Below are 16,299 nucleotides of genomic sequence, written 5' to 3' on the forward strand. Positions count from 1 at the left end.
TTGAATACAAAAACATAACTACATTTACTATATTTTGCACACTCTAGGCACTTCAGCTGCAGAGTGAGTCCCTGAGTTCCTCAGCCAAGTCACATCCATAACATTTTAGAGCAGTGCCTCAAACTTTTTCAGACGAAGGACCACTCAACCAATAAAAAAGAAACACACGGACCACCTAGCTAAAAAAAAAAAAAAGATTACACCTACTTCAACAGTATAATAGCCTACACAATAGGCCTACTCACTGAACCACCTTGCTTATTGTCTTTGCACTTTGCTTATTGTGTCAGAAGATTCATATGATTTACACTACATAGACAGTGTTGCAGAACTGTTTGGATTTACATACAAGTTGGTTCAATATTGCAAACAACTTATCTATATTATATTTTACCACGTCTGCTCACGGACCACTTGGGATAGCTTGCGGACCACCAGTGGTCCCTGGACCACACTTTGAGAAACACTGTTTTAGAGGATAAGTTTATGCTTCTCAGTGTTGATGCAAGAATGTATAAACTTTCTGTGCAAAGCTTATATACATTCATATCAATGTACCATATGATGAAGAAAACGTGTCCTTCTGTTACTTTTATAGACTTCAAATGTGTTACTGACGTGACGTTATGGACGTTACATAATTTTGCTTTGCCAATGTGTCTGCAAAACCTATTCAGAGCAGCCTGGAACCAACACAATTAATGCAAAAATCTAAATCTCAGGTGAACTGGATTTTTGTTCAATATAGCCTAACAATACATTGAAGGAGTGAATACGTCATTTATACGTCATACGTTGTTTATTTTCCTCTAAAAACAAATTGGTGGTTTAGGTTAAGAATGACTGGTGTAATTTATGATGAAAATGCAAATCTACTTACATAAACTCCCAACTGACTGACCTAAACATGTGAAACGAATGATTGATCAAATGTGGTCATTCAGCAACATAGGCTTTTGGGAGTCGAACCCAGACCAAGCAATTGTCAGGTGGCGACGCTGAATGCAATGTTTTTCATAAATACTAGGCTATTTCAGTTGTATTTTGTTAAAAATTCATTATTCAGGCATGTGCTCTATAGTTTGAGGAGGACTGCTTCAGATATGTCACATTCATAACGCGAAAATGTCACATCCATAACACCATGTTTCACAAAACAATTTCTTTCAAAAAATTATATTTAAAAAATAAACGTTCGTTCAAGTCGCTCTCTTGGTATACATGGAAAGCTTTCTACAGTTGTCTTGAGTTTGAGTTTGCAAAAAAACCTCCCATAAAAGTGTGTCTGTTTGATGTCACATCTATTACGCTGATAAAATGGCTGTTTTTACAATATGATTATATGAACTTTAAAGATTTGTCTGTATTCAGTTGTAGAAATTGCATGAAGAATTATATAAATTACTTAAATAATACTATGATTGCTAATGTTCTGGGTTATTTTGTTTATCAGTATGAGTCCAAATTTAGTAATGATTTAGTAATGCCCTCAGACATGTGACTGAAGCACCACACATAATTTCACTCCATGGCCCAGCAGTCTCCTCATCAGACTGGTACCATCAAGCTCTTGAATTAAACATAAACCCAACACAAGCGCCTTTCACTGTTATGTCCCTTTTGGTCTGTAAAAAAATCTAATTTTAAGGTGCCTATGGGAACGTTTTCGTTTTGTAGGTTTTCTACGGAAACGGGCACGGTTTGTATGGCCACTGCTGAAGCAATTAAAGTTTTAGGACCATTTTGCTTCCATGAGTGTTTGTGTAAAGTGTAAAATATATGGTGGTGCTGTTTGAGCTCATGGAGACAATTGTTAACAATCACTTTGTGTCTACAAACTCTGTATGGCTCAGAGACCGGCTAGAGCAGCTGGAACGCCAGCGGGAGCGGGAGCGGAAACAGAGGGAGCAGCTGCAGAAGGAACAGCGTGATCACAAAGAACGTGAGAGGAGGGCAGATGAGCGTCGGAAAGAGCGTGACTCGAGAAGAGAAGGTCTGAGCACTTCTCATAACACACTATATTCCATAACAGCCATGGTTATGCTGAGGTAGAATATTGTGTTATTAAATTCAACTGTGTCAAAAATAATCATAGAATAATGGTAGGTCATAAAATAATGGTAGGCAGGGTTGCTGTGACTCTGAACGCAAGCAGGATAATGAAGCCAAATGTGCTGGTTTTTAACATGTGTGGACAAGCAGCGTAATTTCTGCAAGGGAAACACCCTTTAATGTGGAGGACCTTCTCTCTACGCAAACTACGTACGACTTAGGGCTTTGACTTTTGCCCAAAAATCATATTCGAAGTTCGTTTGTTTATTAATATTAAAATTTGAATATATTCGAATGTGTTAATAATATTTTAACCATTAAATGTCTTCAGTAAGACCGATATTGGTATCAAACTTAAGTTCTATATGTTCTGTCCACCAGAGGGCAGTGTATCAGTCAATGTCAATAGACTACGTGCACTAAAGGCTGAGTATTTATGCGTGTGTTAAAATTGTTATTATTGAGCACAGGGCTGGGCGATAAAACGATAGCGATATGTATCGCAATAGACATGTAATCGATATCAATAAAAAATACGTTCAATAGAAGATTAATAATTAAAAGCAACAAACACCTCCTGCCTCATGTTGTCCATAAATAAATAGGCTATATATATTGCATTGTAGTATGTCAAACTCTACCAGAGTAGGCGATAGAAGTAGGCCTACCTCAACACAGACTCTCCTTGCCCCGTGCACTCTCTCTCTCTCTCTCTCTCTCTCTCTCTCTCTCTCTCTCTCTCTCCCTCTCAACAGGCATCCCTCCTCAGCATGCACATGTAATCCAAACATTAAGATGAAGATGATTAAAAATTGCTATTAAATCCAGTTAGCATCATTAGCACGCTGCACGAATTTGTTCAAAACTGTTGCATTCAAATTGACTGCTAAGTTCTAATCGTCTCAATCCCGATGCAAATGGAAAAGTATTTTCCAAGACTCAAACGGGCCTGTCCCAAGGAGAAAAAGTATTCATTTGAAACACACAAGGGGAAACTGAACAGTCTAACCAGTAGACTATGATAAACTAGAAAATTAAGCTAATGTTAGGCTACTTTGTTTACAATATTTCCAGGCTTCAACCAGTGCTGCTTTTCATTCAGACTTATCTGCAGATTTATTTATTTGAGTGTTTTTCATGATTGTGTTGCCATTTCTTTTCCCTGTTTGCTTTGATTGATAACTGAGGTGATTAAAATCAGAGGAAGGTTAAGTTTAAAATAAAGTAATAAAGTGTCTATTATGTCTATGTGGGAGCTCACTAAGCGCGAACCAGCAAGGATGCTAACGTCACCTACAGGAGCCCAGATGACCAATAATAGCCTTGTTAATGAGCTCGCGATTTTACTTCACCAGACGTGAAAAAAACCTTGGAATCTGAATTGAAAACAACGTTTACAACCAAATACATTTACAAAAAATTATTTCCATAGGCTACAGGTTCGAATATTAAGAGATCCCTAAAATTGCCTCAATATCTTTAATTTTTAAAATAATCAAATTATATTTGAATAACGAAGTTCGGAGTCAAAGCCCTAGTACGACTTTACCAATAGATTGTTTAAGTTATTAGACTTCCTGTGTGTTGAGAGTAGAGCCCGACCGATAAAGGATTTTGAAGGCCGATACGATACAAAAATTTGTTGATTTAAAAAAAATCCGATATTCAAAATATATATATATATATATATATATATATATATATATATATATATATATATATATATATATATATATATGAGAAGAGTCCGGCCTGATCACTTTTCTTTAAATGAGCATTTAAATTCGGTCTGACCACTTTTCTTTTAAATGAGCATTTAAATTCAGGCTCCTATAGTTTTTGCCTATAAATCGATATTTCAGACCAGGAAGAGAGTGGTATTTAGTGGGTTTAGAAGTTAAATTATTTGATTAGCGATACTATGTGTGGAGAGCATCCCCACCATCTTTATCTAATTTTTGACATAGGTGGCATTTAGAGGCTTTTGCATCTGAACCCTTTACATTTATATATATATATATATATATATTTATATATATATATATATATATATATATATTTATATATATATTTATTTTTTTTTTTTTTTTTTTTTTTTCAGAAACAAAACAAAACATTAACAGATTTCCATTAGATTTACATTAACATTAGTTATTTGTAGTTATTTATGAGTATTGACTAAAATAATGATAATGCATTTCAAAAACAAACTTGTTTATTTTTAAATAATATTGTCACAGTTGAACAGAGGAACATCAAAATATATTAAAGTTCTGATAAATAAAATGTATAAAAATAGAAACATTCATAAATATAACTTTGAACTAAGACTTAACAATTACAAAAAATAATGATATCATTATTACTATCATCATCATTTGTATTATCACTAAACAAGATAAAGGTCACTCCTAAATGTTTGAGTGTGCGTGTGTAATAATTAGTCCCTATTAGTGTTAATTTCACAGGCGAGACGAGGAAAATATGTTAGTCAACAACCTTTTTTTTCATGACGATGAGCAGTAATGTCCTGAAACACTGACTAAGACTATCTTAAGATGCATTATTGTTGACGACGACTAAAAATGTTTTGCATGAAATAAAACTAAGATAAAATCTCTCTTCATTTTTGGGTCTACAAAATGAATATAGCTCGCTTTTTCAAAATATTCCGAATGAGTTCATACGCAACAGCTTTCCTGTAGGCTGCCTGTTGCTGCAACCCTGTGGCTGCAACTTTATACATGGAACAAGAACACTGGAGATTTCTGCCAGAGTTAGCAAGCTAACTACCTAAGCTGTATGCCACAATGCTACATACCCCAGAAGTTGAAGCTTCTCAAATTATTCCCCAGAATGTCCATACTTAAAAATGTTCATCATGTAATGTCAACTATTTAACTAGTTAGACTGATGAAAAGTAAGCTAATATGGAAAGTTTGAAGTTAGCTATGGCTAAGATGGAGAGTCTGTTTGGGGAATGTGTTGTGTTTGAAATAATTCTTAAATCATTAATACTTTGGTCTCTGACAGTGTTTCTCAAACTTTTTCAGTTTCAGGACCACTTAACTAACCCTAGCTAAAAAAAAAAAAAAGATTATACCTTCTTCAACAGTAGCCTATAATTAGTCTACACTATAGGCCTACTCACTGAACCACTTTGCTTATTGTGTGGATTCATACTGTATGATTTAAACTGGCATATCTTACATAGACAGTGTTGCAGAACTGTTTTTACATACAAGTTGGTTCAATATTGCAAACAACTCATCTATATTATATTTTACCACGCCTGCTCGTGGACCACTTGGGAAAGCTTATGGACCACCAGTGATTCCCCCCGGACCACACTTGAGAAACACTGGTCTCTGCTCATATGACAGTGGTCCATTCAAATCTTTTACATCTATGGTCAAATCCCAGCCGAGCTATAACTGTAGCTCGACTTACCTGTGCATGTAAACATACTGACTGACAAAAAAATCAGAATGAGTAATTATAACAGACGAAGTAGCCCTGTGGACACACAATATTGTTGGAAAATTGAGATGTGTGAAACACTATTTGACTCAAATGGTAATCAGAAATAATTTGTAAAAAAAAAAAGACTAAAATGTGTTGACTAAATCTGACTAAGACTAAGATACCTTTAGTTTTTTCTTTTTGACTAAAACTAGACTAAAATGACTAACTTTTTTAGTCGACTAAAACTTGACTAACAAAATTATATTTGAATGACTAAATATGACAAAGACTAAAAGGACATTTCGTCCACAAGACTAAGACTAGGACTAAATTAAAAAAATAGGTGACAAAATTAACACTAGTCCCTTTTTGCCTTATAAGCTACCTTTTATAATTACAATGTCAGCTTGCTTATTCCTTTACCTGCACTTTGAAAATGGTTTGATGTAGCTTGATGGAAATAATTTTAAATCATCAGTTGCTGCCTGTCTTCTAAAACCTACTATTTAGTGATCTAAATCCATTATGTACTGCTAACTGAACGACAGTCTGAAGCAGATCATTGGATTTCACACACGTAAAAGAAAAGCTAACTTTTATGCAATAAACGTTTTGCACAAGCTTTTGATACTTTTTCTCTATGTCTAAATGCTCACTCCTCTCACGTCTAATTTACATTTTACAATGCAGGGACTGTAACTACAGATATACTAGTAATAAATCATTACTTTATTTAGGCAGAATAAGTTCGTTGTGGTTTCCAAGCTCATTAATGTTAACGTTAGCGGTCTTCCACTGATATTCATAGCATTAGCTAGCTTTGTGGTTAGCTAGTCTATGATGAGCCATAATTTAGCAATGGATAACGTCATACTGCAAATTGTAAAACATACGCTTTCAAAATAACAGGCCGGGGAGAGATGATGCGTCTCACTGCTATAACTGTCACGCTATTAAGGAAATACATCTTCAGTCACATTGTCAAAAGTTAAAAGGACAGACGGTCAACTACACTGTAACAACGTAACGTAATTACTAGTTAATTCCGCTTCACTCTCGGTTTATTTAACAGCAGCAAAACTGGACATTGTTTTCAATTTTTTTGTCATGCTTATTTGAAGTAAGAGAACTGATGGGGATGTTCTTTTAATTGTTATTCAAGCAATGTATGTCTTGTGACCAACTCCCCATGAACACACTTCACCGATCTCACTCGCGGATAAGTGGTTCTCTCTTCCCGACTCTGGCTGGATCAGCAGGTTGCAGGATGTGTGGCGCGTTATACACGAGTGTTGCCAGCAGGGACGCTGTAGAGTGCCCTCTGGAGGACAAACTACACAACGGCAACACTCATGACATGGCTGAAGGGTGTTTCGTCCGTTTTTATTTTATTTTTAAAATATTCATTTATCGGCCATTATAAATGCCGATACCGATAGTTTGGAAAAGGCCTAATATCGGCCCGCCGATAGATCGGTCGGGCTCTAGTTGAGCGGTGGTACAGCAAATGTATTCTTCAAAGAGGTGTCTGTTGATAGAATATGTCAATGTGTGTTTACAGTTGATTTAATAATTCTTGAGAATTTGTTATGTACATGTAAGCGTATAATGCACCAAAAAAGATTGTGTCTGCTTCTTCTCTGTATTCGATAGTAGATTTGATCTCTGTGAGGATCTTACTTTTTCATAGGCTGGGGTTAACCATTTGTCAGGGTAACTCCAGGATTAAAACCGGTTGAGTAAGGCTGTTTTTTGAATTTATTGTACACAAAATCCAGTTAAAAATGTACACAAAATCCAGTTAAAATTTTCCCATGAATAGGTTTGCATAGCTTGGTGCCAATGGAGTGCCTATGGCTGTAGTAGTTGCAAATAATAATCCTATTCTCAAATAGAAAGTAATTGTGGATTAAAATCTTTATGAGGGATGACACAAAATACTCCCAGTCCTTTCTGTTCTCATGCTGCATGCACAAAACAATATCTGAAGATTTAACTTTCTCTCAATGATATCACATTGGTTTGATAATATAAACAGGGATGCAAACAGCACGCTTTTTGGTGCCTCCCACTTTTTTCACGTCAGTTTGGGTGACTTGTGTGAATCATGCAGATCCGACAAGGTTTTTTAGGGGGCTGATCATAAGGGATGCTTTCCGGTGTTTCTCATATGGGCCTGCTGGTTAATGTCCGGTGCTTCTGAAAACTTTTTCAGTCAGTTAAATTGTTCTCATAAAAGGAACAGCAGGCCTACAGAATATTCCAAATAGGCTAGTTTCCTTTCACTTCTACTTCTACTGCAACATACAGAGGGTCCCCGTTAAAAATTGACACTTCATTCACGATAATGGTGATTCACGCAGCTGGGTGACATGTAAGGACAACTCTGCCGTGCAAAGGCAAAAGGCCATAACTTCAATTTTATCAAAAATGAGTTTTTGTCATTTTTGGAACAATGGGCATCAATTTTATCATGTGGACAAATATCTTGAGTCAATTTTGTTGTTTTCTTATCAAAATAAGATGCTGTTTTTGCCCGTAACTTCAAAAAAAGAGGGTAAGCCAAGGCATAGCCCGTAACATCAGTTGTGGTTCTTTAGCTTTGTTTTGGCGGCTCTATAGAACGCTGGAATTAAGTTACAGTGCACCGTAATTTCAGCGCAGCAAAACCATATTAATATTATATTTATTAATATATATTAATATGGTTTATATTTATATAATAATACCATATTATAACATTGGTGGTGGGTAAAACAAAGGCAGAGCAAGTGTCTTATGCCTATGTATTGTATGTAGGCCTAATTGAAGCACTTCAGCCACACTTCAATAAAGTGAAAAGAAAATGTTGCAGTGGTTGTTTTACTATCTAGCATTAACTACTTCAGATTTTGTGAAATTCAGCTAGGATGTAGCCTAGTTAGCTAGTTAACTGTTCCTGATCCACAAATAGCCTACATGATAGATGTTGTGCCAGGCAACTGTAAGACACCATAAATGTCTCAAAGCCTGGATACTATTAACTAGTAGCCTAGTACACGTTTTCGTGCCATACAGGGTGGCTAGCTGCCTGCCAATCTGCAAGTCCACTCACTGGCAGAAAACAAAGCGAGGGGTTGGGGGGCCACGATACACCTCCCCGTCCCCTCCCCGGGCGAGGAGAACATGTCCCACACAAACTAACCCAGCAGATAGAACTTAGATCGCAGCTTACCTTTAAAAAAAAATCCATGGAAAACAACATCCACTGAGAAGACAAATCCATTGTTTAAATCCATCACAAGTTTTCAGCAAGCCCATTCGCAATATAATTATGTGCAGGCTAGCTAACCTAAAATCTATCAAAGTGCAACGTTGTTCGGATGTTGTCATTCAATTTTAAGTGTCGCTATGAGTAAGCTATTAGCTAAAGCTAGACAGTGTTGGTTGCAAAATATTTGACTCCCATACCTAACAAAACTACACAGCATGTCCTTAAGTCGATGTCCCTTTAATTTGTCAAGAAAGAAATCCAATCAATGTGTGACTCCTCCTCCATCATACGACACAGACAGTAAATTATTATGTGTCCATGAGTAGCAAAATTCCTGTAATTGCATACGTTTCCAATGGCATTGGCTTGGATCATGTTGTGGCTGTTTTTGGTTTTCTGGCTCTTAAAGTGTTATTTTACTTAAATTAAGTACAACGATAAAGTTTTAAAATGTTCCAGTGTAGCCTTCTCATTATTTTGTATTTTGTAATATTCTGTTGATGGAGGCCTAATATTAAGCCTTACTAGACAAAACTCACTAAATGTTATCTTAAGGCTATCATTGTTATCATATAAATGTTTCTATAGAGTGATAAAAGTCCAAATGGTCAATAAATTAGAAGTTAAGGTATTTTGCCTTTGTATGACCCATTATTGTTTTGCAGATAATGCAAAGGCAGAATACAGTAACTTCCAAATAAGGGTCAAAGGTCAAGTTTGAGCTGATTTTTTTTTTCATGTAGATACATGTATTCATTTTTCTGACAATTAAGGTTTTTGCCTTTGTAAATTTTCAGTGTCCTGTGGCGCTCACCGACCATACAATTGGCTGGACAACAAAAAGCCTTTTGTAAAGTCATTTTTGGATCAGTTTCACACTCTGGCTCTCAGAATGTTAAAATGGTCTTTTGGCAGTAGGCTACTTTGTCGGGTCAGAACTGCAAAAACATGCTGCCCAGAAACCTTGTGAATAGTTCTGACACTAACGAGGTTGAAATATAGCATTTGCCTACAGCATCTCCTTAACAGTAATGTTAACAAAATGACAGCATTCATATGACAAAGGAAAATCGAATCCGGTCACTCAAGACTGTGCCGTGAGCCGTGGGGCTGAAGACGGCTTTGGTGGCCACCCACAACGTTATAAACTTAACCCAAATAGCCGCTGCTGTAAGCTACAATCGGATTTTATTGTATACCCCTGTTGTCTCAATGATGATGATAACATCTCATTTCCGACTATATTTCAAAGTGTGCCGTTCATTTGCATTATTAACATAACATCGTATTTTTGTCATTTTTGGCGAAGACATGCATTCCGTTAGGGATATTGAACATATTTAACATTCTCTAACCATCGCGGATTTGAATTGGTGCAGTTGTCAGCACAAAAAATCATTTTATTCTTTTGCTCTTTGCATTGCTCTATGCTGTTCTATGGTGCTTTCTGCCTCTTGGTTGCGCGACGATGTTTTCGTGAGGTTTCATAGAAATCCATATATAATGAGCGATAAAACGACTTGTTGACGCTTTGGGACATTAATCTACATGTAGGCTACGTTAAGCTTTTAAGGATTGTATGTCCTTAATTTATTTATATAGGCCTATTTAGGCTACTTGCGCAAAACCCTGGATACTTTTAGTGCCACACAACAATATTGGTGGTATTTGTTACATTAGCTTCAAAAGGCACCACTTCAGAAAGCTGCACTGCTTGTGAAAGAAGGGGGTGGGGGAGGGGAGCTTGCAGCCATGTGTCGGACAAATGCATAGCCTACAACACAGAACTCTCGCATTAGTCACTGACAGTAGACACGCTTCCAGCCTAATGACTTTCACACATTTTGAATGATTTACAGTATGCCTATACATTAGCCCACGTGTAGAGACTGTGCAGAATACAATGTGTGAATGATGCTCAATGATTTGCCAATAGCCTATAATAGTCTTCTGCTGGGTTGCATGTACTGTATAGTCTAGTTTTACTGTACATTTTTTCAGCCTTTATTGGTTAAATTACCATTTTTATTACGAAAATATTTCTTAACTTCAAAAACACAGTGTCTAAAACTCGGTGTCATTCAGACTCAACCCTCTTGACGTTTGGTGATTAATTGACAGCTGTTTTGGGACACGTTAAACTTTCTTTATAATGGCGCGAAAAACGACTTGTTGTTTGGGACATTAAGCTACGTTAAGCTTTTTCACTTTAAGGATTGTATGTCCTTAATTTATTTATATATTTAGGCTACTTGCGCAAACCCTGGATACTTTTATTGCCACACAACAATATTGGTGGTATTTGTTACATTAGCTTCAAAAGGCACCGCTTCAGAAAGCTGCACTGCTTGTGAAAGAAGGGGGTGGGGGAGGGGAGCTTGCAGCCAAGTGTCGGAAAAATGCATAGCCTACAACACAGAACCCGCTTCTCGCACTAGTCACTGACAGTAGACACGCTTCCAGCCTAATGACTTTCACAGATTTTGCAGAGAAAGCTCGAGTAGCCGAGAGAGCAGAGAAAGCTCGAGTAGCCGAGAGAGTAGCCGAGAGAGCAGAGAAAGCTCGAGTAGCCGAGAGAGACGCCGAGAATGATCGGTTGAAAGCGGAGGTCAAAAACCTCAAACGAGAGCTTCAACAACTCCGAGAGGCAGCCACTTGGAGAGCCACAGAGACATTTTACAGGAGAAGAGAGCTGGAATCGGAGAACTTCAGGCGACGCTACGTGAGCAGAGAAGTTATTCGACGCCTGAGAGACCAATCCCCAGGTGCACCTCGACACCAGCTCCAGAAACGTCCTCCTTGCAGATGTCTCCATTGGCCATCTCCGTCACACTCAACGACAGCATCCAAGTTCCTAGTCAACACGCAGACGTGACCTTGCGTGATGTTGGTCCCGAAGACCACGCTAAGATTCACCAACAGAGCTACGGCCAAGTGGGCAGATACGGATGCCTGCTCTTCAGGTCCATCGTCACCGAGGAACACTATAAAGCCTGGAGCAAAACCACCAACTGGGATGGAGCGAAGGGCAAGCGAGCACTGCCGCAAAATGTGAAAAAACTTTGTGGTCTCAACACTACAACGAAAAGTTCCCTGCTATGGGGAGGAGGAACTGAAGGACTGCATGAATAAGATCAACGAATTCCTCCGCTTTACAACACGCAGAGATCTTCCCAGGGATTCAACGTGCTTTAAATTTAGACTGTAGAATGTAGACTGTTCATTATTTCAATAAATACGTTTTCTGAAGCACTTTCCCCACTTCGCCTTTCTATAGGCTAAGCAGATCATGGAGATAGAGTAGAAAACTGGATTTAACTAAACAAATGTAACTAAGTAAACTGATTGTTTACTCTACAGTGAGGCTATGTTCCCCTCTCAGGCTGTACAATAGGCCTATTGAAAGTAGGCTAATGAGCTCAATAGACACGCGTTAAGCTTCCATTAGGAAACTTACGTTGCAGACTTTCACAACTGATTGTTTAGCCTACAGTAGCCTACTGTAGGCCGACTCTACAGTAGCCTAGGCTATAGGTTATGTTCCCCCCTCTCAGGCTGTACAGTAGGCCTATTGAAAGTAGACTAATGAGCTTAGACACATTAGCGCTTCCAGCCTAATGACTTTCACACATGAATGATTTACAGTAGACACATTAGCGCTCCACGCAGTGGCGTAACTAGGCCTAGTAGGTGCAGCAAGTGCAGTCGCACCAGGGCCTGTGACCTCCGTCGCTACCCCCGCAATGCAATTGCTGGAAAATTCTATACCGGTCCTTTCTGACTACCTGCGTGCCTTTGGCCAGGCCAAGGCTACAGCGCGACACTTTCGCAAATAAATGGGGGTTCAGAGTACATTTGAAAATGTTAGAGCACGGAGAGTGAAGCGTCACTTTGACGAACTATCGGAAGATGAACGCTTAACCGATGCAGAGAGATACTTCAAAGTGCAGGTATTTAATGCAACTCTGGACATCATAATCAGTCAGCTCTCCCAAAGATGTGCAAGCATCGCGGAAAACTTGTTATGTGGTTGAGTCTTTACGCCCTATGATCCTTCAACTCGCGCGGGTGATGATGAACTGCTTGAAAAGGCAGTACGTTTGTCAGACCATTATAGCCTGGACATTGCAACTCACATTCCCAACACAACTCCTCTCATTTAGGTCTTGCTTTAAAGCAGAGATTTCACAGAAGTCATCTATTTTTCAACTTGCCAAAAGGCTGGTGGTAGATTATGACAGTGTAACATCCACATTCGGGGAAGTGTGTACTGCTCTCATGTTGTTTCTACATTGCCTGTGACTGTGGCAACAGCTGAGCGATCTTTTTCCAAATGTTCAACAATTGCTGGTGTACAGGCTATAATCAATTAGCTAAATCATTTGTCCAGCTGTTTAAACATTTTTTTTAGGTTACATTCAAACGCAAAAGGTGCTTTGATATCTTTTTTTTTTAAACGCCGGCAAGCAGGCATGCTGCGGTTGCAATGAATGAGGATAATTGGTTTTATCTGCGGTGTTATTTTTGCATTTTGAATATGACTCGGCCCAGCACGCCTACTTTTTGCACGGTGCTTTCTTAAAGGAGCTGCACCATCTTACACCAATTGCATCTACATTTTCATATTAGAATGTTTTGTCAAGTGTAAGCTTAAACTACCGTGATCAAATTAAGTTTCCGTGGCCCCGCTGAAAAGTCTCTTATGCTCTTATGCTTTATCGTTACACTATCAAATCTATAAGTAACCGTGACAAATAGGGTATAAGATATATAAACTCACGCCATTGTATTATCATATATGTTTGGTAATGGCTCAGCTTTCTCTGATTGTTCTACTGACTTGGAAACTGCATCATGGAAGCAGTAAGTCAAGTCGCATCAAAAATAGTAGTGGCAGAACTCCAAAGTGACACCTTGTGGTTGTTTGTGTCAACTGCAGTTTGTGCCATTTCTGCTGAGAAAATGGGGATCGTGATTCCTGAAGGAACCCGTCCAAACTTAACGGGGACCCACTGTATGAGTTTAAACCATGTTAAATTCAAAATCATCTAGCTAGTGGCAGGAGGTTTTAGGGGGGGGAATGAGAACAAACTGTGTAACCTACCTGATTCCACAGTCAATGTTCAGTATTTGGCCGATAATATTTGCCATTTTTGAATCCATGAAAATTAACCAAAATCTTTCATTTCCTATCGACAACAGACCCCAGTAACACATCGGATCGTTACAAATTTTGAAGTATCAAAAATAATCAAATCATTGGCTTAAAGAATCAATATTGTTTCGAATCGTGATGAAACTTGGGATTTACGCCCTTAAATGGCATCCCTACAAGTACTATTTGTTTTGGGAAGTAATGCAACGTAAAGCAGTCCACTGATGTTTTCACTGACTGATTTAGTGTCAATTGTGCAACAACAAGACCATACCAACATACAAACTATTTCTAGAGTCTAACTATTAGACTATGTCTCAGCACTACCTACCATGCCACCAACGTCTATGGAATAAACCTCTCCCTTTAACTTTTACTGCAAACACCTTACAGTTTTGTATACCTCTCTCTGCATTTGTTAAATTATTATGCAGTTGTTTAATTTTGTATACATATTTCTTCCATCACTAACTTGCATCAGTTTTCCCTTTACCCCTAACAGTTCCTTTACACCATCGTGGGCAACCGGATGACTATGAAGTCAAACCAAGGCATCGCAGCCGCAGTCCCAACCGGCATCACCGTGACCGCCTTGAACATGGTGACCAAGACAGGATTTGTAAGTTATCAGAAATTGAATTGCTTCTAGTTTACAATGTTCTGAAAGATTCCTCTTCTTTACTCAAACACATTTTAAAGGGATCATGCCATGCATTTATTATATATTTGAATTCACTGCAAATTTTATTTAAACTTCGCTTTTTCCCCTTGCTCCGAATTTATCATAAATCGATATAGCTGTCAAGCTTCAACCAAAGGCTCTACAATCCAACCCAGTATCGCAAGGATTTGTTGTACTGTCATGTTTGGTTAATCTATTATTCGTGCTGGGGTTGGAGGGGCTGGTAGGGGGACAGTTAGTAAGTGTTAACAGTCTTCTGTAATAAACTCTGGGTTCGCAAACTACGTTGTTGGTGCTTCGTTTTATGTGTAGGGACGCTGAGCAAGCTGCCATACTGACGTTGGGAAGCGTTTTGCTCATGGCCCTTAGCTAATCCACTGTTTGCAATTTGGGGCTATAACGTATACGGGAGCAAGCTCTGTAGTAGTTGATCAACGAAAAATACTGTCTCCACGGCTTACTTAATGTGTTTTAATACAGAAAAATACCCTGGGGTCAATTTTTACTGGAGTTACACTTTAAGTAGGCTATTTGTAGATCCATGGCTTTTTGGAAAATGTTTTCCCATGTACAGTAAAGGCCTATAGCTGGCAGAATTTTGCAAAATCAATGTATAAACTGCGGTTAATAGTTGGGAAATAACGGGATATAGAAATCTCTCTATACTATATTTGCAAATTACTATAAAGGTGAAATGAATTCAAATGTCTGTCTAAAGCACACATGGGCAACATAAGGCCCGCGGGCCACATCCGGCCCGTGGGCTTTCCCTGACTGGTCCGCGTAAGGTCCGTGAAAAAACAGTAGTCAAGAGCCTAGCATAGAGAGAATGCACGCAAATCAATATTGTTGCTTTTATTTTAAAAGCTATTTGTACGCCCATACATTTGTGCGTGGACGCATACGGCGTAAACACCCTCACTGATGTGCTGGTGAATAGAATTGATGCTTCTGCGTCGATACAGTGCAGTTGCCTTTACGTCGGCGGAAAATTTTCAAAGTTTTGTGTCTCCTGTGTCTGCGTCGCTAACCACCGCAACGGTTGTTAGAATGTCGAACTCCTACTGCTGCTCGTTGGCAATACGAAGTGTTCATTTCAAAACGTTACTGACAGATAGACAGTTTACAATCGGATAACCCCGTCATTGTAACTAAAATATGTCATAAGCTTTGAGTTTATTTGCAAAGCTTATGTTAGCAAACTAGTATGATGCTACCACAGGTTGCTTGAAGCAGCCGGCTCAACACACAGGGCGAGTTGACCAATCACAGTTTTGTGTATAAAGTTAAAGCAAAAACATTTTCAAAATGCCTACATTTTCAAAATAGTTTTCTTTGTGCATGTTGATTAACTAATGACAGCCTACTATTGTCTGCTCCACATTTTCATAGTCTAATTCTGCATAGAGTTAATTTAATGATGGTAATGATTTAATGATGAAATATTGCTGAGTGTTGATGAAATGGTGGCATAGGCCTATGGTTGTACTGACTCCTTCACAATTTTTAATTGCCTAGCCTAGTACTACTTTTTTATATCAGTCTTTGAAAACTAAAAAAAAAAAAATGTCAATGTCAAAAAATTATTTTCGGGAATGAGGATTAAATACCGGACATATATTAGCCTAAATATTGCTGTTTTTCCTTCGTCTCCCTCACATTTTCATCTGTTCTTATACAAGTAGTAATCAA

At 38.2% G+C, this 16,299-nt stretch overlaps 1 protein-coding gene across 5 annotated transcripts in view; it reads left to right on the forward strand.

The window, feature by feature from the left end:
• Positions 1-16,299, forward strand: part of cdk11b (cyclin-dependent kinase 11B) — a 76,948-nt gene that overhangs the window by 27,359 nt on the left and 33,290 nt on the right. For all 5 annotated transcript variants that reach the window (XM_048240401.1, XM_048240400.1, XM_048240402.1 and 2 more), the window contains 2 exons: positions 1,854-1,993; positions 14,428-14,544. In XM_048240401.1, the coding sequence (XP_048096358.1) occupies positions 1,854-1,993; positions 14,428-14,544 (257 nt within the window). The remainder of the gene's footprint in view (positions 1-1,853; positions 1,994-14,427; positions 14,545-16,299) is intronic.

This window comes from Alosa alosa, chromosome 4, assembly GCF_017589495.1.
Source record: "Alosa alosa isolate M-15738 ecotype Scorff River chromosome 4, AALO_Geno_1.1, whole genome shotgun sequence".
NCBI lineage: Eukaryota > Metazoa > Chordata > Actinopteri > Clupeiformes > Clupeidae > Alosa > Alosa alosa.